Raw genomic sequence first — 23,775 nt, 5'->3', positions numbered from 1 at the left:
GGGCGTTTTATGCCGCTTACATGTCCTTTTTTTTTTTTTTTTTTTTGCGTGTGTGTGTGTTTTGTGGACTTTTTATCCCGTCTTTTATTTTGGCGGGGGATTATTTGCGAACACCAACAACAAAGAAAGAGGACTCCACAACGTTTACAACGCTGAACACGCCGAAATAATCAAACATCAATTTCAGAGCCGAACTATTGACAAGATGATGCGCCGTTTGATGATTACCCCGCCAGTTGCTCGCCGCGTGGCCGCTGCGGTCCCCTCGTCCACGTCACTGGTGGTGCGTAGGGCGTCGACCGTCGCCATTTCCGTGCAGGGCCTGCATTACGTTGGCACGGGACTTGCCGCCATCGCACTCGCGGGTGTCGGCCTTGGCATTGGCACCATCTTCGGCAACCTGTTGGTGGCCTGCGCACGTCAGCCAAACCTGACGAAGATGTTGTTTAACTATGCCATTCTTGGATTTGCCCTGACGGAAGCCATCGGTCTCTTCGCACTCATGCTTGCCTTCCTGATGCTCTTCTCGTAGAGTGGAGGGGGATGTGTGTTATATGTGTGGGCGATGAGAGGAGAATGGAGGTGTTATTTGACGGGACTTGCTCGGCAGCGATGTTACTTCTCATGACTTCTCGTGTAACCCGCGATGCGGGACGGAGAGGCGGCGGTCTTGGAAACGTTGCGAAGTTTGTTAGGGCGGGGGGGCTGTTAGGAGAAAAGAGGAAAATGAAACATTAATACGCGCATTTATATCTGGGATTGGCAGCGGAAAAAAAGAAAAGGCGTGGGCGCGAGGCCGGCCCTTCTTTGCTCGTCTCCTTACTGCGTGTGCGACGAGAAGGAGCCAAATAAGAATAAAAATGAGAAACGGAAAGGAAAGGAGTGGAGGAGGAAAAATGTTTTGTTTTACTTTTTTCTTCTCTTCGTAGAGTGGGTAATTTTGGTAGGGGACAAAGAGAGACAGAGAAGGAGGCATACGGAGAAAAGGAAACAATTTAAAAAAAACAAACCCTTCACGCATAGACGGAAATGGGCGAGAGGGCCGAAGGAACTGTAGTGGTGATGGTGGTTGGAATTTGGTTCTTAGGAGGGCGAGGTAGTAGTTGGACCATTCATTTGTTTGTAGTGTTTCCTTTTTTTTTTTTTTTTTTTTTTTCGCTCCACCTCCCTCCCCTCACTGCGTGTGTGCGTGTGTGTGTATTTGTGTGTGGCGGGTTTTAACATCACCTCTGCAGGGACGCTGTTGAGGCGTCTCCGTTACGCGACGTGCCTCATTATCGCTCCGCCGCACGAACTTTGCTTTTTTCTTTCTTTCTTGCTTCCTTCCTTTTTTCCCCTTTATGGCAATTGTCTGTTGTGTCAGGAAGAAGTGCGTACCGACAAGAGCGATCAAAAGACGTAGAAAAGAGAAAGTAGGAGAGAAAGGGAGGAGAAAATGGATTTGCTGACTAGCTTCATCAGCGGATGGATGGGCGGCGTTGGACTTCTGCTTGTGGGCCATCCCTTTGACACGGTCAAAACGCTTCTGCAGGACGCCAAAGGCAAGCACAAGAATGCCCTCAGCTGTGTGGCGAGTATTTTGAAGAGGGATGGACCTCTTGCTCTTTACAAAGGTGTGCTAGCCCCCATGACCGGCGTGGGCGTCGTGTTCGCCTTCTACTTTGTTGCCTACGACAGCTGTGAGAAGTTCATTCGTTGGATGAAGGCCCTGGATGCCTCTAAGCCGCTGCAGATAACGGATGTAATGATATGCGGTGGCAGCACGGGAGTGTTGGGGTCTCTCGTACTTGGGCCCGCCGAGCTGCTTAAGATTCGTCAGCAGACAGCTCTTAACTCCGGCACGGACAGTTCTCTGCGCGGTGTTATCTCGTTCATCTATCGAAGGGAGGGTTTTCGTGGTTTCTTCCGCGGCACAGGAATGACAATGGTTCGTGATGTGCCAGGAAGCATGGCCTGGTTTGGCGCATATGAATACACAAAACTGCTCATCTGCAGCAATCCAAAGATACCATCCGTGTCGGAATCACTCTTTGCTGGTGGAATGGGGGGTATTGGCATGTGGTCCTTTGCGGTTCCACTGGATGTCATCAAGACCCGCGTGCAGGCCAGTCATGAGAAACTAACGCTGGTAGGTGCAGTGCGGGGCATCTTCAAGGAGCGTGGGCTCCGAGGTTTTTACCGGGGCCTCGGTCCTGCATTGCTGCGCGCTTTCCCTGCTAACGCTGCCTGTTTTGCCACGAAGGAGATGACTCAGCGTGCACTGAACAACCTAACGGGTTCCGCAACTGGAGTCCAGAAGAGCATAGATAAGAAATAACCAGCAAGAGAGATCTTCTATTTATGATGGCATAATGATCCAGTAATATATATATATATTGGTACAAATATATTATCTACGCATTACACGCATGTGAGCACGTCCAAATATATGTATGTTTTCCTTTTGTCCCATCTTCTTTCTTTTTTTAACTATTTTCTTGTATGCAATACGGTTTATCCTGGGGGGGGGGATGAGAGGCAAAAGGAGTAGAGGGTGCGAAGAAAAAAGCGAGGAAGAAATGGGGTTTGACGGTTTGTAAACTTCAAAACGAAGTACGAAAAGAAGAGGCAAACCCAAATTATCGAGGGATGAAATTGGGGAAGGAATGAAGTCCTTGTTGCATATACGCGTACATGCACATCCTTCTAATGGGAAAAATTTGTGCATTTTCATGTATCCACATGAAGGCATTATTTTTTCTTTTGTTTGTTTTTTTTCCCCCGTGACGTTGTAACATGACGACGCATTCGGATGACGTGGATGTGTTTGTTTGAGTTATTTTTAGTTGTTTTTGTTGTTGATTTCTCGTGTGGGTGCATGCATGCACGCATGTGTGTGTGTGTGTGTGTGTTGGGCCGTAATGTGATTGGCTTCCGTTTATTTTATTTATTTTTTTTTTTTTCTTTTTAATTCGCCCTCACACTTTTGCCATGACTTCTTTTTCCCTGTTTTTTCTCTTTCTTTTTCTCGCATCATTTGTTGTTATTGTTGTTGTTTTTTGGTAATGGTGGCAACAGCAACAGCAACAAAAAAAAAAAAGAGAGAGAGAGAGAGCGAGAAGGGGAGAAAGGACGGTTGTATACAACATTGCACATACACGAATTTATATTTATACAGACGGTTGAGGGGAGAGGGGGTGGGGGGAAGATAATACGGATAAGACGTCTGGGGCTAAAAGGACGAGCAAAAGGGGGTGACGTTTGCGTTTCTCAGAGGGTGCGGTGATGAGCAGTAGCCGCATCTGCGTTGCCGTGCGGAAGCGACCTACCGCCGACGTTGACAAAGACATCGTCGTTGCGCAGTCGCCGCACCTGGTGGTAAATGAGCCCAAAGTAAAGTATGACTTGACCCCCTACACGGAGCGGCACCAGTTCACATACGACCAAGTGTTGGATGAGAATTCTAACAACGCGCTTGTGTACCAGCGTTGCTGCTCGAAACTTATTGGCACTCTCTTTAATCACGGCAACGCCACATGTTTTGCCTACGGGCAAACAGGCAGCGGCAAGACACACACGATGCTCGGTAACGATCATGAGCCAGGTCTGTATGCCATCGCGGCCAAAGATATCTTCTCACGTGCTGCTCCACTGAACGCTGAGGTGTATATATCTTTCTATGAGATTTACGGCCGTAAAATATTTGACTTGTTGAATAACAAGGAGCGTCTGGTGGCACGTGAGGACGCAGAGAAGGTGATTAACATCTGTGGTCTAAGCGAGCACAAGGTAACCGACATTCAAGGTCTCTTTGACATCATCTCGCGTGGTAGCACCTACCGAGCTGCTGGGCAGACAAGCGCCAACAGTGAAAGTAGTCGATCACATGCAGTCTTACAAATGGAGGTAAGGGAGACGCATAACCGCCGCGCCAAAACAATTGGGCGAATCTCCTTTATTGACCTGGCAGGAAATGAGCGGGGTGCCGACACATTTGACTGCGATCGTAAGACGCGCATGGAGGGTGCGGAGATTAATAAGTCCCTCCTCGCATTAAAAGAGTGTATTCGGGCACTTGGAATGGGCAAATCCCACGTCCCTTTTCGGGGATCCATCTTAACGGAGGTGCTGCGGGACTCATTTGTTGGTAATAGCCGGACAACGATGATTGCCACAATTTCTCCCACATCAGCCCACTGCGTCAACACACTCAACACACTCCGTTACACGCAGCGCGTGAAGGACCTCGGCGGAGAATCGAAGCCGGTTCCAGCGGAAAGGGCGGAGCGTCGCCCTGCGAAAAAATCGAAGCCATTTGAGGCCCCACCGCCCATCAAATCGCGACCAGAGTGGGTGGACAACTTCCTGTCACCGGAGGGTGACCACGCAGTAGAGGACGATGGCAACAGCAGCAATGAAATGGCAAAGCCGCCGCCAAAGCAGCGTGTAAGTAGGTCTATGGTTGGAAAGGGACGCCGCAGCAAATCAGAAGTTATAGTACGGGATCCTAAGATCGCCACCATTGTGCAAAACCACATTGAAGCCCTGGAAGATGGGAGCGAAGAGGAGGAGGAAGATGAGGAGGACAACGCCGTTCAACTTGGTGCACTGGCCAAAAACGAAGAGAAGCAAGTGCGCAAGGTACATGCACATGTTCTGGAGGAAATTGCGAAGGCCGAGGAGAAACTTGTTGCCTTCCACCGCCGACACATTGACACCAAAATGACAGGTATCAAGGATGAGATCCGTGCAATTCAAGCCTTTGAGGATTCGGACTCTGTCGACGAATACGTGAACCGCGTGCGCACGCTACTGCTTCGGCAGAAGCAGGATGTGGAAACAATATTAGGACTGCTGAATGGTATTACTGGCATGCTACGTGAGGAAGAGGAGCTCTCCAGCACGTTAACCACGTCGTTGAAGGGTGGTAAGTGAAAACATATATATATATATATATGTCCCATTGTTTGTGTGTACGTTGTAAGGGCGTGTGCGTGCCTTTTATGTTGGAAGTGAAAGGGAGAGAAGGAGATGCATTTATCAGAATGAAGCCGTGCATTTACCTCTACGTGGGCGTACGTGCATAATATGGCCAGAGAGGAATAAAAAAATGAGTCCTGTGGGAGTGAAGGAAAACAGGCAACAGTCAACAAGAAATGGCCAAAAGGTACAGTGCGGTGGTATGAGACGTGAAGGAAGAGGGAGGGAGAGACAGAGAGAGAGATTGTGGGCGAGTGGGTGATTGGTTAGAATGAGAGATGTAAAGACAGAAAACACGAGCCGTAGGCCTAACGAAAGAACAGAACGAGAGAAAGAGAGAGAGAGGTGGTGGTGGTGGTGGCAGTGGGCGGTGGTGGGTGGCAGGAAAGGATGGGAAGTCCACAAAAAGTAGACATTAAGAATAAAAAGGAAGAAACAAATGTGAGGTTTTATGAAGGAATGCAGGCGAATAAAAACGGGGGTTAGGGAGGGGGAGGGGACGTCAACGAAAAGAGCAGAAAAAGAAGAACTGAGAAGAAAATTGCCCAACACCCGGCAGAATAAAATGAGGAGGAGCAGAAGAAGAAGGGGGGAGGGAAAAAATATATTTAAAAATAAAAGGAAATGAAATTGGAAGCAGATAAAGAGAAGGAATGATGATAAGTGAGAGGAAGGGAAAGTGAAGGGTAACGTTTGCATGTCGGTGGGGTAGACGTCCTTTGCATGTATGTACGGTTCCAAAACCTTTTTTTTTCTCTTTTTTCCTCCTTATGAGGAAGGGAAGAGGTGCATTTTTTCCCAGAGAGAGAGAGAGAGCAGTATTCATACAAACATGCATACATGTGAATCGACTGAGCCCGCACTTATTTATTTTAGCCGCGGGCTACTTTTTCTTTCCCCTTTCTTTGTTATATATTTTTCTTTGCTATTATTTTTCCTTTTCTTTTTGGCTTTACCTTTGTTCATTTCCCCCCTCTCTCCTTTTGTGTGCCCATCTCCATACGCTTTTTAGCCGTTATCGTCCTGTCCTTCTGTCCCTTTTTTGTTGTGTTTGTGTGAGTTTGTGTGTTTGTGAGTGAGTGATCTCTTTTTTTTTTCTTTTTTTTTTTAGGTTTTTCATTTGATTTGGAAGGAGGTCTGGCCTCCTCATTCGCCGGTATCCCTCTCAAATACATATATATGTGGTTTCCTACTTTATGGATGCATGTGCGTGTTTGGAGATGTGTTTGGTTGCCTTCTTTCCCTTTCTTTTTCTTTTTTTTTTTTTTTCTCAAATGTCTCTTTGTGTGTGTGTGTGTGTATATATATATATTTTTCTCTTTTGCTTGATGTTTTTTTCTTCTTTTTTTGTTGTTTGTTGGTTTCTCGTCGACAGTAGCGATTTAATCAGCCGGTGCGGGCGGCGGCGGCAGCAGGCCTTTTGTCGTTGCTGCTCGGTGACCAATTTTTTTTTTTTTTTTTTTTTTTTTTTTTTTTTTTTTGGAGGGGAGGGGAGGGGGAGGCATCCCTTTCAGCGCGTTGTGGCCTTTAGGTATTAAGTTGTATTTAAATTTCAAGGCAATTTATTGTTGTTGTTTAGTTTTCTTTTTTTTTTTCTTTATTATTATTATTATTTCCCTTCACGATGGACTCGTTGTCGTGCTCGGGTGGCCCCGCAAATGGCATCGACGACGCCCAGGGTGCGCGAGGGGGGGGAGAGGACGTGGAGGGACGGAGAGCCCCTGTGGCACACCGCATCGATCACGTCGGCACGCGCTGTCGGGTTCGCTTCATTCAGGACGACTTTTTTTGCCCGATGTTCCGGGTGGAGGGGTCGCCCGTGTCGTACGTTCTTTTGGATGAGGGGCCGTTCAGCATCCGCCTTGACAGTGACGTTTACATGCCAATTGTAGCCAAAATGGAGGTGAACGGAAGGCTGTTCAGCAGCGAATACCGCATCTTGGCAAACGGGAGCCGAATTGTGAGGGAGATTCACGAGCACCACATCGCGACAAGGAGGAATTTTATGTATCGTTCGCTTGTCGTCTTTGATAACGTCTTGCAGCGGGAGGTCACGCCGGGAGAAATGGAGTTGGAAACCGTGGAGGAGGCAGATGAGTTCACATCCCTGATCCGCGTTCTCTTTCTTCCCGTGAGGGGAGGAACGACGGCAACGCGTGGGGGCTCGTGGAGAATAAATTACAAAAGGGAACCCTTAGCGGTGGAAATGATTCGCATAGGGCACAGAGCTCTGCTTGCGAAATTATTTGGCGTCCAACTGAATACGCTTGTGAATTCGACGCAGCAGGCATCGATCAGTAAAGCATCGTCAATTAGCCGGCCACCCTCTCGGGGCGGATCGCCGATGTGCACGGGAACATACAACTCAAGAAGGATAAGAGGAAGCGACGCTAATATATTTTTGCCTGTTCGTAGCAGAAGCAGTATCAGCGTAAGCAGCAAGCCGCCCTCACGATCCGCCAGCATGGAGTGTGGAAGTCGATTTCAGACATCTTCGCCCACATGTCCCCTGAAATCACCCGGTGGTGTGCAGAGTCTTGGGTCGCATGGGCGGCGTGCGTCATCTGGTGGGATTTGTCCCGCCGCGCGATCTCCATCGCCACGCGGGGGACGGAGTAAACCGGAGACGGAAACCATGTCGACAGGATCGCTTAATTCACCCCCATTGCCTTCTGTATTAAGTATCAAGCCAATGCCTAGGGTCAAGCTTCCTCCACCGCTGCATCCACATTTAGGTGGGAGCAGTCGTTCTAGCAGCCCTGCTGTGGCGAGTAGAGGGAAATTTTCTTCCAGCCTCCAAAGCCACAATATCCCTAACGGGAAGAGGGTTGTGGAAGAGACTGACCGCAACAATAACTCTTACCATATTTGTGTAAAATGCAACGCTGTATTTGATAGGGAACGTCTTCTGTACAACCAAATAGTCACCCGCCTCAAGGAGAAGGTGTTTTCTCTCGAGCAGGAAAACGCAAAGCTGCGCATGGGCTGCGGTGATCCATTTTTCGTTATTCGTCGAACAGGCTCGGACGACCAATCAGTGGAAACGTCGCGTGTCGAAGATTTAGATGCAACGCTTTCACCCTCACGCATTGTAATATCATGAGGTGGGGGAAGGGGGAAAGGGGAACAAGCTAGAGAAATGTGATGACAACATTATCGCCAGATGCGTCCTACGACGCAGTTACAAGTAAACGACGGTGCTGAGAGTCATTTCCGCTGTTGTCTGCATGACACGGTTGTTGTTGAGCAAACCACAGGCCTGACAAAGTCAAGGAAAAAGAAAAGAAAAGAAGGAAAGCAGGCAAGTATTATATATTTGAGAAGAAAGAAAGCGTGGTCATTGTTTTTTGCTTCCCCACCATTTCAATGTTGAAGCCTTAAGCATCCGCTCGGCTGAACTCCTTTGGATGACGGAAGTAAAGTATATTTTATATTTTATTTTTTTTTTTTTTTGTTTTACATTTGCTTTTCTATCAGTTCACTTTTCTATTTTGTGGATTTCAGCCTTTCCTGTGATAGTTTCATATTTTGTTGTTGCGGTGGTGGTGGCTTTTCTTTGCGTTTATTACGTTCACTATCCACGCCTCCCGCAGTGTTGTTGAGCGTATAGTATGCCTCTCCATGCATCACAGTGACCTTTTGAACTCTGTTCCCGATATTGGTGGTGGAGGTGGTGGAGAGGAGCGGCGCATCATTTCCAGTGATATGTTACTACCCATCTTTTTTGTCAGTCCATGTCTATTGTGGCGCCCTAACCCCGGGGTTTGGTGTGGTGAGTATTTATACCTGTGTGTTTGTCTGTGGCTGTGTTTTTTCTTGTATTTGATTTCTTTCTGTTTATTACTGTTGTTGTTGCTGTTGATTTTCAGTGCATTTTGTATCGCCTTCCGTCGCCGCCGCGGGTTTCTCTACGGCAAGTGTCGTTTAATAAAAACACACGTCCGCGAGGTGGTGTGGTGTGCAGGAAGGAAGAGAAGAAGAGGGAATTAAACGATTTAGAAGGAAGGGGTGGTGTGGTGTTTGGTGTCGTGGAGGGGAGGGGAGGGAATTGGGGCGATGGTGCTTTGTTGCTGTCAAAATGAAGAAGATGGTGTAGCCGACAAGCGAGTGGAGGTTTCACAAATGGAGAAGAAGGGGTTGCGGAGATGTGCACCGCCCAAACCGATTTCACGGCCAGTTCAAGAAACGGCAGTTCAGGTAAATGTGTATAGTTTGTTGGAGCAGAACAAGCAGCTGAGGAAGGTGGGTATGGGGGTCTACCACTGTGGCGTTGTTGTGTACGGCATTGAGTGGGGGTACGGTGAGTGCGTCGAGTCCGCGAACGCATCGGGGCTTTTTTGTGTGTACCCGGGGCAGGCCGCCGGTACACTTTACCGCACGCTTTTCTTGGGCGTCACCACGCACTCCCCGCAGCAGGTTGACACGATCCTTCACAGGCTGGAAAATGAATGGCGGAGTAGTGACTATCATATTCTCAATCGCAACTGCAACCACTTTGCTCAGCGTTTCTGTGAATTGTTGTCGACGGTGCAGAAGTTACAAATACCGACGTGGTGCAATCGTGCGGCACGTGTGTGCAATAAGTTAGTTCCAAGGAGGTTAGCCACTTACGTCCATCGTTTGATTGAGGAGGAGGCTCCAAAGGCCTCACCGCCGGATCGTTCACGTGTCAGGGAGATACCAGAGTCTGTGATACCGCGGGATTGGTACCTCCACCCCTCCATCTCGCAAAGGCCCCGGTATGTCATTCCGTTTGAGTCTCGGAATTCTAGGCCTGATTTGAAGGCGCCAGCGAAGCAACCCGTCGGTCCCAGTGCAGGGGTCGCAACCCGCACGGACTCGGATGCGAGTTTGAATGGCATCATGACGACTCCCCCTATTTCAAATGGCGGTCCGTCACAGAGCGAATCTCCGGCCGTTGAACGCTCCCTACTTCCGGAAATTCCGTTACCGTTAATGCATGATTTGAATGAAGTTTGCTTCTTCACGAGAGGGCATGGTGTGTCGTTTCGAAACCACGATGACACGACACCTTCTGCCGCTTCTCAGGTGAGTTTTGAGACCCGGAGAGAAATAGAACATAACGTGCAGATTGAGAGTCTGAATTCCCAAGTAAGCATCGCCCATGTGGGAATACTGGGCTCTGAGGAGGAGCATACGGAGGCTGCTGACAAACTTATCCCCATTGATGATAGTGTCCAGGGGGGTATAAAGGAGGGTGCAATGCAAGAAGAAGAAAAAGAACCCACTGCATTGTTTCAATCCATACATATGGAAGAAATGGACGTGAAGAGTGCATTGGCTCGATTCACAGAGGAAGATGCGACGCCCATTACTTGTTCATTACCAGTAGTAGTTCTGCATAATGATGAGGATGACAATAATGATAATGATGATACCGCAAAGGAAGAATTGAACAAGGAACAAGAGAAGGAGCGGTTGGTCAATGACAAACATGATGCCAGTTACCACACAGAGAGTATAGAACCCTGGCAGACATCAATCAAGGGGAATAAATTCTTCTGTAAACCGACAATCTTTTCAAAAAGTTTAGAAAATAACTCAAAAATAAATGCAAAAAAGATGACCTTAAAGAATCTTGTCAGAAGATCGTCGTACTCTTGGGATATGTTTTCTAGGGTTCCACAGGATACCGCGGGGTGTACAACAACGATGGTGAAAGATGACTTGTGCCTCTTTCTCCTGCAAACAGAGAAGAGGGGATCTGTGGCAACAAATGTTGGATCTTTTTCTGAATTAGACAGAAAACCTCCATTGGGTGCTGTGGAAATGAACACAGTATCATCTAGCCCTATCTATAGTGACCCTGAGGGTGACGATGAAAAGCATGATGCCAAGTTGGGTGATTTAGGTTCATGCTCCGTAACGCAGGAGGGGATTTCAGAAGAAGTGTTTTCGAAGACTAAATTCAATGCGGGCACTTTCAATCCATTGTTGCATTTGTATGATACGCCAGCGTTGCGGAGAAACCGCTCTTGGCCTCCTTGAGGCGTTTGGTAAAAAGGAGGAGCGGGGGGAGGGGAAGGCTTGACAATATCTTGTTTGTTGTTGTTGTCGTTGTTGCTTTTCAATTTTTTTTTCTTCCGCATCCTTTTTTTTCTGCTGCTATTGCTGTGTTTTGTGTTTGTTTGTTTTTTCCCCATTTTTTTTTTTTTTTTTTTTTTCCTTTTTGGAGCTGTGTGTAAGTTGTGGGGGGGAGGAGAAGGAGGAGGAGGCATTCGGAAATGAAATGTTGCACACTTCTTTTGTTTTACTTCTTTTTTTTTTGTTTTGTTTTGTTTTGCGTGTGTGTGCTTTTCCCCCTCTTACTGTGGCATCGCCGTGTTTGACGTGGGCGTGACGTTAGTGCGGGCTGCCGCGGCGTACGCCAAATAAACAAACGAAAAGAAAAAAAAGAAAAAAAAAAAGAGAGAGAGAAAATGGCCCGGGGAGTCAGAAATAAAATATAATGAAGAAAAAGGAATAAGGGGGAATCCACATGTATTTATATATGTGGCTGCTGTTAGCGTGGGGTTGAGTTGGGTGGACAGAGGAATGGAGCACACATTGGGAGGAGAGGGAGAGTGGCTTGGAGGACTGAATGGCTGACAAGATGCGGGAGGTGGTTGGGTGTTCTGCCGGCACGACAGAAGAATTTGTCGATTGTTCAACTGTGCTTTTTTTGTTGTTGTTGTTTTTTTGCTTTTGGGCCGCTGCGCCCTTCAAACGCAACGTTAACTCCCGTTTCCTCTTTTTGTTGTTTCTTTCGTGAAACCAACGGCAAAAGGCACGGGGGCGTATAAATTTGTGTCATTTGTGCGAGCGAGTGATGCGACGTGGCGTGAATAATAAAATAATGGGAAATCTCTGATGGTTTTTAACTTTTTTTTTTTTTTTTTTTTTTTTTTGCTTTACTCCGCGGTGTGTGCGTTTCCTTTTGTGTAGAGTCCCTGAAAGAAGGAGTTGTGCCGGTATTATTTGAGGCATGTGCCCCCGTACTTGTCTGAGTGTCCATGTGAGTGTAATTTCAATGCTTATTTGGAGGATCACGGCGATGTTGTCCTGTTTTTTTTTTGTTTGTTTGTTTGTTTCTTTTGTTTCTTTTTTTTTTTTTTTTTTGTGTGTGTGTTTTTACTGCGGTGTTTTTGTTGTTGTTTTTTCTTTTTGTGTCCATGGACGTCCTGGAGACTTTTTCTTCTTTCCCCGCTTGTCATGACCGTTTCACCTCAACCGGAGGTGGAGCGGGGGCGTTGGTAGTACCACACACACACACACACACACACACACAAAAGTACATCTCAGGGGGAGGAGGCGGTGTATTGGCGGCCTGTCTGCCTGCCGCGGATGAGTTGGCTGAAGGCGATAGAGAAGGTGTGCGCTCGGGTCGCAGTGGGCCCCGCCGCACAGACTTCTCTCGTTTCAAGCATCGCTGTGGCCGGCCGCCTTGTGCCAGCGGTGAATAGGGACGGATGGCAACAGAAACAACAAGAAAAAGATGAAGAACACACACCGGCGACAAGGGAGGTAGAACCGTCAACGGCTGCGCTTCATGGCGTCAGCGACACGTGGAGTAGTGCCCTGGCGGTCATTAAGTTCTCTCAATCCGGCCCGCAACGTGACATTGCGTGGCAGATGCACCAACTTCCACTCCCCCTTGCGGCGCAGTGTGTGGCAATTCTGTTTGAGGCCGGACAATTTGCAATGGGAGTGGAATTGATGCACTCATGGCAGCATCCGGAGGCAAGGACAACAATCCGCGCAAAGTCACGGGCAACGAATTGGATGCGTAGGACAATAAAGACATTAGGCGTCATTGGGGACGTGGAGACGTTACGAACTGTTGTGTCGGTACTCCATCAATCGTTGATGGAACAAAAACATCGGCTGCAGCGACAACCCGGTCCTCACACAAATGCGTCTTCTTCTGAGCCGTCGGTGGGTGTGACTAGCGAGGATAGTTATCCGTTTCTCTCAGCGCTTGGCATGCAACGAACACGGCTGTTACTTGTAAAGGCCGTGCATGAACTTTCCATGCAAGATGAAGGTGTCGTCCCGGTCTACGAGAAGCTCAGTTGGATCAATGCAACGGCACTGGCAACCAGGCCGCAAGGCGCACAATCCCCGTGTCTCATCCCATTTATTCTACAAGAAGACTTTGTTAATGTCATTGAGCCGAGCCCCTCCTACGACGAGAATCTTTTGCAGCAGATTGGTCCGGCCTTCCTCAGTGGATTTGTTCATCCCACACAGTGTGGTCCTGCAGAAATTCTTTCCATGCCACGAAATGAGATTCGGTGTCTTTACAAGAAGGGGATTGGCCCGTCAGGGAAGCTTTGGACCGAAGTGAAGGACCTCGTGCTGCCCGACTCCCACATTCTACAGCAGGCTTTTCAGGCGGCAACTCTGGTAGACGCTCTATTTGGCCCTGTAGAACACATCTTACCGAGGCATAGGCGGGGTAAAAAACGTACTTCAGAATTGACGAAAAATCAGAGCCAGTTGCGGAGTTTTTTCATCTCACAACTTCGCTCATCGCGGTCTCTGTCGCGGAGAAGGTGGAGTTGTGCGCTACTGCGATATCCGCGTCTTTTGCAGCGATTAAATTTGTCGCCACTGATGGTTTTTTGCGAGTTGGCGCTGACGTTTTGTAGTTTTAAAGTACATGTTCCTTTTGTTCGCTGTTGCATGCCTTTGCTGCGACGGCTGCGACGAATGGGCCATGACGAGAAGGCTGCACGGTTGGTATGGAACCATCTTTCTGTTGACAGCCCTGTCCTTGCCTTGTTGTTTAAGGAAAATCCGTGGGCTCTGGAAGATGCGGTCACCGTCATTTGTCGCACGATGCGCACGGGTGTGGGAATGCGCAGAGAGGCGTGGATGGGCCATCGATCACTTGCCGTACTGCGTGTGGCCGCCGCCTCTGGGCTATTGACGCCTGCACACTGCATTCCTACTTGTGCTGCCGCCCTTGACTGTGGCGTACACTTTGCCACCGTTCAGCAACTTGTGGAAGAGGTGTTCGGCCATGATGGCGACACGACACAGTGGGTCCTGAACATGGTGCGACTGACCACCGAGAGTCACACGACGCGTCTTCTTGTGCCTTTGGAGTCCCCGTCTCACTCGACTCGAATGCGCAGCCTTTTGCGAAGACATGCGTATGAGTCGAATGCGATCTGCTCACCGCCATCGGTGGAACTATGTGTGCCGTCCCGTAGTAAAATTCTTGCACTCTGGACGTTGGTAAATGACGAGTTCACGAGTATTTCTTTGTGTCGATTGATATGTCGTCTCTTTTTAGATGAGGGATCTCTAATGGAGTCGAATAACATAAGTGAAGCAACGCATTTAGGTTTACAAGGGCTCAATAACTTTTTTTGTGAGGAGGTGCTTGCATCCATCGCAGCCAATTGCACAACAGAGAGGAGTTATGTGATATTTATGGATGCAATTCTTTCACGGCGTCGCCTGCGGGATGCTCAAAGGTGTAAGCAACTTTTGTTGAGTGAGATGGACGATGAATGCGGACATGTCGTATTGCCCAGTCTTGCCATTGAGAAAGTGAGCATTCCCTCAGGGGCCTGCTAGCAATGGTTTGTATTTGTTGAAACTTTTTCTGGCGCTATCTTCTGTACCTCCCACGCTTAATTCTTGAATATATATATATATATATATATGTGCATTCGTTTGTGATTTATCTGCCTTTACTGCTAGTACCCACCTCTGGAGCAGCCATGTATTGTTCTTTGAACGTTCTTGGTGAAATCGCCCTTCATTTTTTTTTTTTTTTTTTTTTCACTTTTTTTTTTTTTGTGTGTGGACGATTAGTAACCGGCAACGCGGGTGGTGTTGAGAGAGGGGCGCTCCGTTGTCGTGAGGGTGGGCAATAGAGAGAGAGAGGGAGAGACAGGGGATTGCTCGGATGACCTTCTCACCCCGTGGGACAAAAAGCGGAGAGTTTGCGTTTGACGTATGCAAGCTGAAGCTGGGCTCCGGTGGCAGTGGGACGGTGTTTCTCGCACAGCACCATTGCACCCGTGAGCTCGTGGCAGTGAAGCGTCTCTTTGCAAAAGGAGCGGCAGAATGTGGAAGAAGTCCTTTGCAGTGTGCGCGTCTGGCAGGCCACCGTTGCTATCATCATCGTCATCATCATCATTGTTCCTGTGTTGCCCATCATGGGAAAAGGCCCACAAGCGCAAGGACGGCAACACTGACATTTGAAAAGGATGATGATGATGACAATCTGCTGAGGGATGTGGACGGCCACGTCAGCTGCAGCAGCGATCTAAGCAACAACAGTCAAATCTACGACGATGATATGCATGATGACAGCGACGGCATTTTTGAGGAAAAAGAAGATGAAGAAATGGTGGAGGTGAAGGGGGTGACGGCGGAGCTGGAGAAGGAAAATATAAGTGAAGAAGGGAGGGAGAAAAAGAGTTCTCCTGCGTGGGGACGGATTCCTTCTGTTGCCCGTTCGCCCTGCGAGAGTACGATCCTGCAGTACCTTGGGCCACACCATCACATTGTAAAGTTCCTCGGTAGTTACACCTCCCCAAGCAGGGTCACATTCTTCGCCATGGAGCTCATGGACAGCGATGTTGGGAGAGAACTGCGTGCGGCCAATACGGCTTTTATGAAGGAAGATATTGCGTGCCCATTGCTTTATAGTGTGGCTTCTGCAATTGCCCATCTTCATCGACGCGGCGTCGCCCACCGTGACATCAAGCCAAGTAACATTCTTCTCCGGCGGGTAAATGCGGCAAAAATGATTGTCAATGCCGCTGAACAGTGTTTCCCCGCAATGCCTGGAGCAGGGCTTGGCAGCACGCACATAGAACGCCGGCTCAACAATGTCTTTTTCTCCGAAGAGAAGGAAGAAGAGCAGAAATACTTCAAGGCTGCTCTTGGGGACTTCAGTGCAGCACACTTCATGCATGAGAGCACGAAAGTGGGGAGTGGGCGTGGGACTTTGTACTATAAATCCCCAGAGCAGCTCATGGGCCGTGCTGAGGACTACTTTGCGTGTGACATGTGGGCTCTGGGCTGCACATTATTTGAACTGAGCACCGGGTCTGTTGCCTTTTGCGGCTCCACAGACCTGCAGGTCCTTCATCAGATTTATGCAAAACTTGGCACGGAATTTCAATTTTACCCAGAAAAAATACGTGAGACGACATTGTTTGACAGTCTTTCTGCCCCGTCAACGGCGTTTCTTGAGTTGTTGAAGGGGCTTCTTGCACTCGACCCAAAAAAGCGTTTGACAGCAAGTGAGGCATTGAAGCATCCTTTTTTTGATCCCATTCGGCATAAATATGGTGTTGACAGCGAAAATATGGAGGTGACGTTTCCTCTGCGACCCCGCTGCTGCAGGCCGGTGGATACGACTCGGTTCACTTTCCGCCCCGTTTGTAGCACACCCGCCAAACGGTCTCAGAGGGCAATCGCGGGTGTCTTTTCGCGTGTCAAGTGTGGCCTGAACTTGTCGGACCCCAACCTGTCTTGCTCTGGACGACGATGCAGCGTGTGGTCCTCCTCGTTTAGCGGGAGTCTGACTCCAAGAGCTGCTTCTACTTGTATGAAGTCGCATCATGAGAGCATTAATGCCTCGCGTCGTCGTAGTGGCGGATGGGGTGCCTGCAGCGCCGCCGTCCCTCTCTCTTTCTCCTCCTTTACTCCCAAAGCAGGCGGGATGAGTGCACAGGGAAAAGATGATAATCCCAAAACGATTGGTCCACCTATTTCTCCCGTGGCGTTATGTTTTAGCCCGGCGACTTCTGTCAAGTGTCGTGGCAGTTCTATGAGTGCCAACAAGATGCATACTGCTACCGCTACTGCTGCTCCTGCTGCTAGCACTCTGGCCACAACCGTTTCTCCGCATGGAAAGATGCTGCGATGGACCCCATCCTCTAAAATCACGCTTGGGAATGCACGGACCAACTTATTATTTGAAAGAGTCGTACTGGGGGGAGATGCATGTGGTGGTGGTTGCCCAACGGGGCCACGCGTGTTATTGGATGATGATTCCCATTCCTGTCGTCATGATGTTGACTCACCGCCTGTGCGCAAGATACTTTTTGCGTCACCCCATCAGTCTCTTATCTACCGGCTAAACGACAGCTCCGACAACGCAGAGAGCAGCGCAGTAGCCGTCGATGAGCCCTAATTGAAGCGGGGGAGGGAAAGGGAAGGAAAGGAATTAAAGAAAGAATTGTGGACAACTCTTTATGGGAGGAATAATGCGAAAATAATGGAAAATTGACGGAGCCGCTGTGGATTTACACTAATTGCACGGATAGTTTCACGTTTGCCGCACAGTTAGAACTTATTTATTTTGTTGTTGTTGTTGTTGTTTTCTTATCTATTTATTTACTCCCCCGTCTCGACGAGTATTTTTGTACATGACGCAACGTACTGCACACGTTCACTTTCCACCACCACCACCACTTGCTCTTCTCTCGTCATGAACATTCAATGAGAGACAAGAGTGAGGCGGAGGGGTTGAAGAAAACAAAGGAAAGGGGGGGAGGGGAAATAAATTTGATCCGTGCTGTGGCCGAGTGGACATTGAATGGTTGTCTTTCCACCGAGTCCAATGTGCGGCAGGACCTCCCTACAAAGTTGTCTTTTTTTCTTTTTTCTTTTTTACATTCGCAATACGAGACTTCAATAGGGGCGAGGGGGAGGAGGAGAGGGGAACTGGCCGGCCGACGAGTAGAGGGCTGCGACGTCTTTCACTCACCGCCCCCCCATCACCGCAACGCAACACTTTTAGATGTTAACACCCGCTTAAATAAAAACACACATTATTTTCCAGCATTGTACACTTCGCATGATCATTTTTTTGTTTTGGTTGTTAAATTCTTATTGAACTATTTTCTTTTCCTTCTTTCTTTCTTTCTTTCTTTTAGACGATGTGTGTGCCGCCCAGACATGAGCCCAGTTTTTTTTTTGTCGGTTTAAAGTCTGTTGGTACTTGCAGCCGCCTTCTCTTCCCATTGTTGTTGTCGGTGTGTGTGTGTGTGTGATGATTACTTCCACTTCTTTTCTTTTTTTTTTTTCTTTTTTTTGTTGTTTTTGTCTCCCGCTCCACGCATCCGCGAAACTCCCGTACAAAAACTTCTCTCCATCTCTTACCGCCTGTTCCAAAAGGAAAAAAAAAGAGTTGTTTGTACTCGCCGTGAACCCCCCAAAAGGCCGCTGCGCATTTCTCGGCTCAAGAAGGAAAGAAAAGAAGGGTGAAGGTGGTGGGCGAGGGGAGTTTTTAAATTACAACAACGCCGTAAATAAAAATTGAAGGAAAAAAAAAGAAAAAAAAAAAAAAAAACGGAAGCGAATCCACTCACAGGCAAATCAAAAGGAGAACGTAAGGCAAGAGAAACTGAAATAGGAATTACAAAACAAAACAAAAGGAAAAGAAAAAAAAAAAAAAGAAAAAAAAGGCAAAAGAAGAAGAGAAAGTGACATCCGAGTTGTTTTGGTTGATATGCGACTGAGTATAAAATTTTTTGCCGCTCTTGGCGGTTTCCTTTTTGGTTATGACACAAGTGTTATCAACGGGGCCCTCTTCCAGATGAAAGATTACTTTGGCTTTTCAGAGCACTCCTGGAAGGCGGGTCTCATTGTGAGTATTGCCGTTATCGGTGCCTTTGTGGGAGCATTTATTCCCGGAATTGCGTCACTACGCTTTGGACGACGGACTTGTATTGCCATGGCTGACCTCTTGTTTGCCGCTGGATCCCTTCTTATGGCTGTCGCAGTGAATGTGGAGATGGTGCTTGTCGGGCGTGCCGTTGTGGGACTTGGTATTGGTATTTCGTCTGTTACAGTCCCCGTGTATCTTTCTGAAATTACTTCCGCCGAATCGCGCGGAGCTACCGTTGTGTTTAACGGCGTTTCTCTTACAGGCGCACAATTCATTGCTTCTGTCGTGACCGCATTGCTCGTACAGTTTACATCCATTAAAAGTTGGGTGGCGTGTGGCCCTTGGTCTGGGTGCATTGCCAGCAATAGTTCAATTGGTTGGGCTTGTTTTCTTTCTGCCGGAGAGCCCACGATGGTTACTTGCAAAAGGTGATCGGGAAAATGCATTTAAGCTGGCCGAAAGGTTTGAAGTGGATATATGCAGATCCGATGAATCTGAATGTTCCGAGAACTTTGCAATTAATTACAGCGGAATCTTCAAGAAGGCAATGCGACGTCGTTTGCTCATTGGATGCATGCTCCACGTTTTACAACAAGCTTCCGGCATTAATACAATCATGTACTACAGTGCAGTTATATTGTATGATGCCGGTTTTAAGGATCCCAAAACTCCCGTTATCTTGTCGATTCCACTTGCGGGCATAAATGCTGTCTCCACCATAAGCGGTCTTTTTACTGTGGATCGATGGGGAAGACGTATATTGTTGCAGATAAGTGCGAATGCCTGTCTTGTCATAACGATTGCAATGACGGCCGTCGGTTTTTTCTTGGGTAATCAAATTCCGTACTCGATTGGAGGATGGGTTTTCCTGTCGTTACTAGGCGTGTACCTTATCTTTTTTGCCCCAGGTCTTGGAGCCATGCCGTGGGTCGTTATGGGCGAAATCTTTCCAAATCATTTACGCAGCACGGCGGCATCTTTGGCAACCATGTGCAACTGGGCCTCAAATGCCCTTGTCTCTCAGGTATTTCCAATCTTAATGGGCTCTATTGGGGTGGGGGGTACTTTCAGCGTTATCTGTGGGTGTATTGCCTTTGCAGCTGTCTTTATCCAGTTATTTGTGGTAGAAACAAAAGGACTTACGCTAGAGGAGATTGATTTGTTATTTAACAGGAAAAATGAGGAAGAAATCACAAGTGAAAACGGCACAAATGAAGAAAACTTCAGTCGGGAGGAGAATTATTTGAATCGGGGTAACCGGAACGACACTGAAAAAAACAGTGACCCCGGGCCCTTCGCATAAAGACTGTAAGATGACGCATACTTATTATTTGCATTGATGTGTGCATCCTTTGGTGTGTGTGTGTGTACTTGTTTGTGCGAAAAAAGAAAAAAGAAAAGAAAAATTCTTTGTTTTTTTGTTATTGCTTTGAAAAAGTCACGTTTTTCCGTTTGTTATTGGGATTCTTTTTGCTTCTCTTTTTTTTTTTTTTTTTTTTTTTTTTTTTTTTCCCTTTTAATTTCAGTAGGTTTTGGTTATTAATGGTTCTTTTATTGCCAATATTTGTTGACATGCATCACTCTCACCCTCACATTTATTTATTTTATTTATATGTCTGCCTGCTTAATTGTATTACTTTAGCAGATATCTCCATCTCTCTCTCTCTCTCTCTCTCTCTCTCACGCACACACACAACGCAAGGATGCCTCTCGGTGTGGTTTTTTTTTTTTTTTGGTTCTTTTTTTGTTTTTTTTTTTTTTTTTTTCCTCTCGCTCTGTATTCACCGGGGGGGATTTTGAGGTGACGAAAAAAAAAAAAAAAAAGGAGTTGCGTGCGTGTGTGAGTGACGCCTGTTTTGTTCATTATTTTTTTGTTGTTTTGTTTTGTTTTGTTTAGGGGGGAAAAGGGGGGAAAATTCGGTGGCTGGGAGGGGGGGGGGGGGGAGCGACTGACAAGAAGGGAGAAAACAAACAAAAATAATTATAATTCGGCTTTTCGCTCATGTCACTTCTCTCCCGACCCTTTTTTTTATTATTTATTTTCTTCTGTCTTTTTGTGTGTGTGTGTCTGGGGAGGAGGGGAGGAGGGGAGAGGAGCAAAACGGCCACGTTTTTTTGTTTGTTTGTTTTTTGTTTTTTTGTTACGTTTATTTTTCCCTCTTCCCGTACGCCTGTCTGCCTGTGACTGCCTGCGTGTGTGGCATTACTCCGCATGGATTTTTTTTTTTTTTCGGTTTTTGTTTTTTTTTGTTTTGTTTTGTTTTGTTTTCGTCTGTCTCTTCTTTTTCGCCGCCGGTGGATCGGTGCATCGCTGTTTGAAATGGACGCCGACGGTGCGATTCTGCACTTTGCTGGTGTCTTTCCGGCTTGAGGCCCACACCTGTGCCGCCGAGAAGAAAAAAAAAAAAAAAATGCGTCGCTGCAAGATGGACTAACCTGCTATTTTAAGAAGTTTGTTTGGTTTGGTTTGATTTGGTTTGGGTTTTTTTTTTTTTTTTCCCTTTTGAATATTTATTTATTTATTATTTAATTTGACCCGAAGTTTTATTATGATTGTATGAGGGATTTATTATTTCCGGTTTATTTACGTATTTAATTTATTTATGGCGTATTCCGTGTGTCTTTATGCCCAATTTGCCCTCCCGCGGTGGATGTTTGTGTGAGACGGTGGTCTTCTCACGTGTGGCTTGTAAAAAAAAAAAAAAAAAAAAAAATTCTTTTCTTTTTTTCTTTTCTTTTTTCCCCTCCCTTTCGATGAGTGGGTTCTTGGGAGGAAGTGTGCAGTGGCGTAATAAAGTGTGCGTGAGTGACATATTTCAGACACGTCAAGTAAGAAGGGAATTGTTTACAGAAGGAAATATACATATATATATATATATATGTTTACACCCTTATATATATGTAAATAAATATATTTTAGGGTTCCTTTTTTCCTTTTTTTTTTTTTTTTTTTACCTGAAAGCGTTTCTCTTTGTTTCTGTGGAGGGAGCGACAAATGGAGGCGGATCCTGTAGAGGACGTTGTGGAGGGGACTTCCAGCCTCCCTGCCCCATGTGTCCGACAAGGTATGATCATTCCCTCATCCAGGCTGCACTGCAGACGACTGAATTGTTCCCCCCACGCCGAGTGTCATGGTGACCGTCATGCCGCTGGCTCCGAGCGGATGGATGTAGAGAGTTGCTGCCCTGTCGCGCGCTACGGCCATTCCCTCACTGAGATACAACAGGATGTTTTGTTTCTTTTTGGTGGTGTTTCACAGGCTAAGGAATATCTGAACGATGCATGGATTTTGAGACTGTACGACGCGGAAATTAAATTCTTCCAGCTGGAGGTTGTGGGGGATGTACCAAGCGGTCGTTTTGGTCACTCCGCGCACCGCATGTTGGACGGCAGGGGCGTCATTATTTTTGGCGGTTCGAATAATAGAGAAGCTTTTAATGACTTGTATTTCACTTCACTGAGTAAGTGGACGAAGACACTTCAGGCGGTTTTCCAGCGAGTGGATATGCATTCCCCCCCTCCTAATTCCATCCGTCCAGTGGTAGGCAGTTCCACTTGGAACTTTGCCACAACAACAACAACAACAGCAGCAGCAGCAGCAGCAAACACAACCCGTGAAACTTCTTCCCTCGGATGGCCGAGTCCTCGTCGCTCACATACATTGGCGCCCACGGCGGAGGGAAAGGCCATTCTCTTTGGTGGGCATGGTGTCGTCTCCTTCAATGATGTATGGGTGCTGGATGAAAACGCATTACAGTGGAAGTGTGTGGAGACCCGCAGAACAGATCTGCAGGGTTCTCTAATGGAGATTCCAGCGCCGCGTTACTGCCATTCGGCCGTGGTGTACCCGGACCCAACATCATCTGCAGATGGAAGGAGTGATGCCACTGTGTCGCGTGTCACGCCGAGGACCACCGATGCAGAAATGGGAAGGAGCCTGTATGTTTTTGGCGGGGTCCTTTTTTCTCCCGTGAGCGATAATACTTTGTGGGAGTTGAACCTCTCCACATTTGTATGGCGTCGCGTAAAGGTGTGGGGTAGTGTTGTCCCACCTCCACGCTTTGGGCATACTGCATGTGTATTGTCCCATTATATGGTCGTGTTTGGTGGGACCGATAAGTTTCAGTTTGGAAACACTCCTGGTGATTGCTTTATGTACAACTTCTGCTCCTGTGAATGGAGTCTTTTGAGTAGGGATTTCTCCGACAATTCGATTGGAATCCCTGTGCTCTCTCTGCAAGCCTCAGAGGATGAAACATTGGAGACGGAAAGAACATCGCAATTAAATTACACTGCGTTAAGTCACTTACCTGCCGCTCTTCGAGGGTGTCAGTCGTTGTTTGCGGAGCGTACGCTAAGTTTCATGCCGCCCGGTCGCCGCTCGCATGCTGCTGCTCGTTCTTCTCGAGGAAAAATTATTATATTTGGTGGATGGGACGGCAACCGCATTGATGGTGATTGTTTTCAGTTGATCTTGGCGCCTTCTACACTAAGGGAGTGGTCGTATGATTTTCTGGTGGGTGCGCGTCGACGACGCGGTTAAATTTTTGTTTTGTGAAGGAAGAGTTTCACCTTTGAGTCACGGAGCGATGTTACTTGCAGTAGTGCACATAATCTTATAGGTTGGAGGAGTTGACAGGCTGAGCTTGCAGTTGTTTTTTTTTTTTGTTTTATATTTGTGATTTTTTGTGGCTGCCGCCATAATTTCTCTTTGACCAAACATATTTTGTGGTCAACACCTCATTTTGGATTGTTTTTTTCTTATTCTTCTTCTTTTTTTTTTCTTTTTACTATATTTATGCAAAAGATTGAACGCATTCATTTGTAGAAGAGAGTTTTTTCTTTTTTTTTTTTTTTTCCTCCCCCTTCCTCTTTTTTTCATTGTTTTTTTTTTTTTTTTTTTTTTTTTTTCGTTTTTGTTGTTGTTCCCTTTTTGGGTGGTAGGGATCCGCGTGTGAGGTCTCAACGTCCATTACAAATTACACGTCTCGGCTTTATTTCACTCTGTTGTTGTTTGTTTGTTGTTTGTAGTTCCAGTGAAGAGAACAGGGGATTCATTTGTGTGCTGGTGGCGGACAGGGGACTTCAAAAAAGAAGGGGGAGAAACAAAGTGGAATATGGTGCGGGTCATCAAGGAAGAAGGAAAAGACGGAGGTGCCCTGCCGCTTCTG

General features: G+C 47.2%; 8 protein-coding genes and 1 pseudogene across 8 annotated transcripts, besides 55 other annotated features; all 9 read left to right on the top strand.

The window, feature by feature from the left end:
• Positions 1 to 2,539: part of a sequence feature (heterozygous, Esmeraldo-like haplotype) that runs on past the window's edge.
• Positions 27 to 46: a microsatellite.
• Tc00.1047053504125.40 (ATPase subunit 9, putative) lies at positions 206 to 532 on the top strand (the record flags this gene model as incomplete). Its single annotated transcript, XM_808126.1, has 1 exon — positions 206 to 532. The coding sequence occupies one exon, from the start codon at positions 206 to 208 to the stop codon at positions 530 to 532; it is 327 nt and encodes a 108-aa protein (XP_813219.1).
• Positions 1,129 to 1,156: a microsatellite.
• Positions 1,179 to 1,210: a microsatellite.
• Positions 1,301 to 1,333: a sequence feature (CT-rich).
• On the top strand, positions 1,436 to 2,317 carry Tc00.1047053504125.50 (mitochondrial carrier protein, putative; the record flags this gene model as incomplete). Its single annotated transcript, XM_808127.1, has 1 exon — positions 1,436 to 2,317. The coding sequence occupies one exon, from the start codon at positions 1,436 to 1,438 to the stop codon at positions 2,315 to 2,317; it is 882 nt and encodes a 293-aa protein (XP_813220.1).
• Positions 2,540 to 3,383: a sequence feature (haploid, non-Esmeraldo-like haplotype).
• Positions 2,871 to 2,891: a microsatellite.
• Positions 2,917 to 3,040: a sequence feature (T-rich).
• Positions 3,069 to 3,110: a repeat region.
• On the top strand, positions 3,265 to 4,914 carry Tc00.1047053504125.60 (MCAK-like kinesin, putative; the record flags this gene model as incomplete). The annotated part of the gene is made up of 1 exon (XM_808128.1): positions 3,265 to 4,914. One exon carries the CDS (start codon positions 3,265 to 3,267, stop codon positions 4,912 to 4,914), a length of 1,650 nt encoding a protein of 549 aa, XP_813221.1.
• Positions 3,384 to 7,028: a sequence feature (haploid, Esmeraldo-like haplotype).
• Positions 5,304 to 5,336: a microsatellite.
• Positions 5,557 to 5,579: a sequence feature (AT_rich).
• Positions 5,848 to 5,944: a sequence feature (T-rich).
• Positions 6,204 to 6,228: a microsatellite.
• Positions 6,404 to 6,440: a microsatellite.
• Positions 6,544 to 6,574: a sequence feature (AT_rich).
• Positions 6,584 to 8,062, top strand: Tc00.1047053504125.64 (uncharacterized protein; the record flags this gene model as incomplete). Its single annotated transcript, XM_808133.1, has 1 exon — positions 6,584 to 8,062. The coding sequence occupies one exon, from the start codon at positions 6,584 to 6,586 to the stop codon at positions 8,060 to 8,062; it is 1,479 nt and encodes a 492-aa protein (XP_813226.1).
• Positions 7,029 to 13,755: a sequence feature (heterozygous, Esmeraldo-like haplotype).
• Positions 8,382 to 8,412: a sequence feature (AT_rich).
• On the top strand, positions 9,016 to 10,968 carry Tc00.1047053504125.70 (hypothetical protein, conserved; the record flags this gene model as incomplete). Its single annotated transcript, XM_808129.1, has 1 exon — positions 9,016 to 10,968. One exon carries the CDS (start codon positions 9,016 to 9,018, stop codon positions 10,966 to 10,968), a length of 1,953 nt encoding a protein of 650 aa, XP_813222.1.
• Positions 10,322 to 10,356: a microsatellite.
• Positions 11,022 to 11,117: a sequence feature (T-rich).
• Positions 11,123 to 11,151: a microsatellite.
• Positions 11,224 to 11,263: a microsatellite.
• Positions 11,363 to 11,400: a sequence feature (A-rich).
• Positions 11,842 to 11,867: a microsatellite.
• Positions 12,025 to 12,078: a microsatellite.
• Positions 12,220 to 12,247: a microsatellite.
• Positions 12,304 to 14,547, top strand: Tc00.1047053504125.80 (hypothetical protein, conserved; the record flags this gene model as incomplete). The annotated part of the gene is made up of 1 exon (XM_808130.1): positions 12,304 to 14,547. One exon carries the CDS (start codon positions 12,304 to 12,306, stop codon positions 14,545 to 14,547), a length of 2,244 nt encoding a protein of 747 aa, XP_813223.1.
• Positions 13,756 to 13,826: a sequence feature (areas merged during assembly that could not be assigned to a particular haplotype. This can correspond to areas where the two haplotypes were merged or to regions with more than two copies in the genome that were merged during assembly.).
• Positions 13,827 to 20,124: a sequence feature (heterozygous, Esmeraldo-like haplotype).
• Positions 14,615 to 14,636: a microsatellite.
• Positions 14,735 to 14,771: a microsatellite.
• Tc00.1047053504125.90 (protein kinase, putative) lies at positions 14,882 to 17,125 on the top strand (the record flags this gene model as incomplete). The annotated part of the gene is made up of 1 exon (XM_808131.1): positions 14,882 to 17,125. The coding sequence occupies one exon, from the start codon at positions 14,882 to 14,884 to the stop codon at positions 17,123 to 17,125; it is 2,244 nt and encodes a 747-aa protein (XP_813224.1).
• Positions 15,093 to 15,115: a microsatellite.
• Positions 17,294 to 17,313: a microsatellite.
• Positions 17,841 to 17,867: a microsatellite.
• Positions 18,001 to 18,038: a microsatellite.
• Positions 18,260 to 18,286: a microsatellite.
• Positions 18,357 to 18,419: a sequence feature (A-rich).
• Positions 18,446 to 19,909, top strand: Tc00.1047053504125.100 (annotated as a pseudogene).
• Positions 20,069 to 20,115: a microsatellite.
• Positions 20,125 to 20,253: a sequence feature (haploid, non-Esmeraldo-like haplotype).
• Positions 20,198 to 20,218: a sequence feature (AT_rich).
• Positions 20,254 to 20,376: a sequence feature (areas merged during assembly that could not be assigned to a particular haplotype. This can correspond to areas where the two haplotypes were merged or to regions with more than two copies in the genome that were merged during assembly.).
• Positions 20,259 to 20,286: a microsatellite.
• Positions 20,324 to 20,370: a microsatellite.
• Positions 20,377 to 20,561: a sequence feature (haploid, non-Esmeraldo-like haplotype).
• Positions 20,479 to 20,499: a microsatellite.
• Positions 20,562 to 23,775: a sequence feature (heterozygous, Esmeraldo-like haplotype).
• Positions 20,714 to 20,747: a microsatellite.
• Positions 20,840 to 20,873: a microsatellite.
• Positions 21,060 to 21,085: a microsatellite.
• Positions 21,111 to 21,137: a sequence feature (AT_rich).
• Positions 21,296 to 21,318: a microsatellite.
• Positions 21,462 to 21,519: a microsatellite.
• Positions 21,531 to 21,557: a microsatellite.
• Tc00.1047053504125.120 (hypothetical protein, conserved) lies at positions 21,600 to 23,147 on the top strand (the record flags this gene model as incomplete). Its single annotated transcript, XM_808132.1, has 1 exon — positions 21,600 to 23,147. One exon carries the CDS (start codon positions 21,600 to 21,602, stop codon positions 23,145 to 23,147), a length of 1,548 nt encoding a protein of 515 aa, XP_813225.1.
• Positions 22,174 to 22,208: a microsatellite.
• Positions 23,358 to 23,393: a sequence feature (T-rich).
• Positions 23,440 to 23,522: a sequence feature (T-rich).

This window comes from Trypanosoma cruzi, genomic scaffold (genome assembly GCF_000209065.1).
Source record: "Trypanosoma cruzi strain CL Brener 1047053516987 genomic scaffold, whole genome shotgun sequence".
NCBI classification, from domain to species: Eukaryota; Euglenozoa; class Kinetoplastea; order Trypanosomatida; family Trypanosomatidae; genus Trypanosoma; species Trypanosoma cruzi.
Note: the sequence above shows the minus strand (reverse complement) of the source record. Positions and strands in the feature narration are given on the sequence as shown.